The sequence below is a fragment of the Phalaenopsis equestris genome, unplaced genomic scaffold (genome assembly GCF_001263595.1).
Source record: "Phalaenopsis equestris unplaced genomic scaffold, ASM126359v1 Scaffold203813, whole genome shotgun sequence".
Lineage (NCBI taxonomy): Eukaryota > Viridiplantae > Streptophyta > Magnoliopsida > Asparagales > Orchidaceae > Phalaenopsis > Phalaenopsis equestris.
In genome coordinates, this window is record NW_018223412.1 from 4,717 (window position 1) to 8,176 (window position 3,460).

Below are 3,460 nucleotides of genomic sequence, written 5' to 3' on the forward strand. Positions count from 1 at the left end.
CGTGGAGTAGTGGCGGCAACGGTGGAGATAACCGAGGTCGTGGTAAAGGGCAGGGACGAGGGCAAGGTCGAGGTGGAGAAAGCTCACCTCGACAAGAAGACATCAAACCCCGCAAAGACAAGAGCACAGTGAAGTGTTACAATTGTCAAAAGTTCGGACACTACGCGTTCGAATGTCGTAGCAAGAAGCCCGAAGAGGAAGCGAACCTTACTAGCCTCCATGACGAGGGGCCAGCGTTGATGTTTGCCGAGGGAGTGGCGAATCCCTTGCTAGAAGACGAGGAGATAAATCTCGAAGAGATCACACAAGAATCGTCCAAGGAGGAACCAGAGGGGGTGTTACTCAATGAAGAAAAAGTCAAGGCGAATCTCCTCGCAAGTGGCGAGGAGTATAATCACACCAACGTATGGTATCTTGACAATGGAGCAAGCAACCACATGACAGGCTTTCGAGAGAAGTTTAATGAGCTCGACGAGAAGATCACTGGAAATGTGAAGTTCAGAGACGGCTCACTCATCGAGAGCAAGGGCCGAGGAACCATCCTGTTTATGTGCAAAAACGGCGATCAACGTCTAATAACCGAGGTATATTACATTCCGAAATTAAAAAGTAATATCATAAGTCTCGATCAGATGACAGAAGAAGGCAACACGATCACCTTAGTCGGCTCATTCTTGAAGATGTTCGACCGAAATGACGCCCTGTTGATGAATGTGGAAAAATCGCCAAATCGGTTGTACAAGGTTTCCCTCGAGACAAGCCAACCGCTTGTCTATTAGCATCACTAGCAGATCCGGCTTGGTTATGGCATGCGAGACTTGAGCATGTAAACTTTTATGCACTCAAAATGATGGGGGAGAAGGAGATGGCCATAGGGTTGCCTAAGATCACACACCCCAACCAAGTGTGTGAGAGTTGCATGATTTCAAAGCAAACAAGACTGTCGTTTCCTGCCCAAGCCAACTTCCGAGCCGAGCATCCTCTACAACTTGTGCACGCGGATCTGTGTGGTCCGATCACCCCGACATCACTCGCCGGTAACAAGTATTTCTTTTTACTTGTTGATGATTATAGTCGTTGGATGTGAATGTACATGCTCAAAGAAAAAGGAGAAGTTTTTGAAACATTCAAGAAGTTCAAGAAGCTCGTGGAGAACACGTCGGAGTACAAGTTGAAGACTGTACGAACTGATCGAGGTGGCGAGTTCACTTCCCAGAAATTCACGGAGTTCTGCAAAGAAGAGGGAGTCGAGCGTCATCTCACGGCATCGTACACACCTCAACAAAATGGTGTGGTGGAGAGGAGAAATCGCACCGTGATGGGCACCGCGAGAAGCTTGCTTAAAAGCATGCAAGTCCCGGCAAACCTTTGGGGAGAGGCGGTACGACATGCAGTATATCTCTTGAACCGCTTGACAACAAAAGTGCTAGGAGATTGTACCCCTTATCAAGCATGGTTCGGCAAGCGACCTCATTTGAAACACTTGAGAGTGTTTGGATGTACCGCACATGTGAAGGTTGCAGGTCCACATCTCAAGAAGCTCGATGATCGAAGTCAAGCAATGGTGTATCTTGACGTCGAAGACGGAAGTAAGACGCACAGATTTCTTGATCCACCATGCAGGAAAATTCTTGTGAGCAGAGACGCAGTGTTTGAAGAGGAGAAGAAGTGGGAATGGTGCAACGATGATGACGAGCTCATACAAAATTTTATGGAGTTCGGAATTTTACAAGATGACGGAGAAGTAGCGGACTCAACCTCGCCAATGACACCAATGGTCACGCCGAACTCTCAACGACAACAAGAGAACTCAGGAAGACCCACAACGAAAGATGCTCCCAAGAAATTTCGCTCACTTGCCGAGGTCTATGCGGAAGCACCACTAGTAGAGATGGATCTTGATGAATTGTTGTTGCTCACTACCGATGAGCCAACAACATATCATGAGGCGGCAACCGAGGAGGCGTGGAATAAGGCCATACAAAAAGAGCTCGAGTCCATCGAGAAGAACAAGACGTGGGAGCTCACCGACTTGCCACCCGGTCACAAGCTCATCGGCTTAAAATGGGTGTTCAAGTTGAAAAGAGACAGCGAAGGCAACATCCTTAAGCACAAAGCAAGATTGGTGGCGAAAGGTTACGTGCAGAAGCAAGGAGTTGACTTCGAGGAATCCTTTGCACCGGTGGCGAGACTCGATACCGTCAGGTTAATTCTTGCCCTCGCAGCTCATCGTGGGTGGGGATCCACCACTTGGACGTCAAGTCGGCGTTTCTCAATGGTGATATTGAAGAAGAAGTCTACGTCACCCAACCTGAAGGATTCATTGTCAAGAATGAAGAGCATAAGGTGTAAAGCTGTCCAAAGCTCTCTTACGGACTACGCCAAGCACCAGGGCGTGGAACACTTGCCTTAACAAGAGAATGATGAGTCTACGCTTCGTGAAGTGTCCTCAAGAGCAGGCTATGTATACGAGGAATCACAGAACAGAAGTACTCATCGTCGGCGTGTATGTTGACAATTTGATTGTAACGGGATCCAACATTGATGGTGTTGAGATATTCAAGAAGCAAATGATGAAGGAGTTCGAGATGAGTGATCTTGGGCTGCTCTCATACTACCTCGGTATCGAGGTAGACCAAAAGAAAGACCACATCACAGTGAAGCAATCGACTTACGCAAAGAAGGTGTTGGAGCAGTTCGAAATGGTAGATTGCAACCCGAGCAAGTATCCAATGGAAGCAAAGTAGCAGCTCGGAAAGGATGCGGAAGGAATCCTTGTGAATCCCACCAAGTATAGGCGTGTCATCGGGTGTCTCAGGTACGACCCGATATCTCATACGCAGTTGGCATGGTGAGTCGTTACATGGAGCAGCCTACCACTTTACACCAGCAGGCGGTGAAGCATATTCTTCGTTACATAAAGGGAACAATGAGCTACGGGATTCAGTACAAAAGAGGACAAGGAGCTGAAGAACTTGTCGGTTTTACTGACAGTGATCTAGCCGACGATATAGATGACAGGAAAAGCAATGGAGGGATGGTATTTTATCTCAATGGGAATCTAATCACTTGGCAATCTCAGAAGCAGCGAATCGTTGCTCTATCATCCTGTGAGACAGAGTTCATGGCAGCCACTGCGGCATCATGCCAAGCCAAAACCAATAACTCTCTATGTCGACAACAAATCTGCAATAACATTGATAAAGAACTCGGTGTTTCATGGACACAGCAAGCATATCGACACTCGCTTCCACTTTATTCGCGAGTGTGTCGAGAATCGACAGATCGGTGTGCAGTTCGTAAGCATCGGAGAGCAGCGTGCGGATATTTTCACCAAGGCTCTAGCAAGAGTCAAATTTGCGAAAATGCGAGAGCTACTTGGCGTAAACAACTCCAAACCCTAATCAAGCTTACGGGGGAGATTGTGAAACTAATCTTGAATTGGTAATTTGAATTGATT

At 47.3% G+C, this 3,460-nt stretch overlaps 1 protein-coding gene across 1 annotated transcript in view; it reads left to right on the forward strand.

The window, feature by feature from the left end:
* Nucleotides 1-779, forward strand: part of LOC110036216 — a 1,477-nt gene extending 698 nt beyond the window's left edge. Inside the window, exon 3 of the mRNA XM_020740610.1 lies at nt 11-779. Coding sequence (XP_020596269.1) covers nt 11-779 — 769 coding nt within the window. The remainder of the gene's footprint in view (nt 1-10) is intronic.
* Nucleotides 780-3,460: the final 2,681 nt, after the last annotated feature.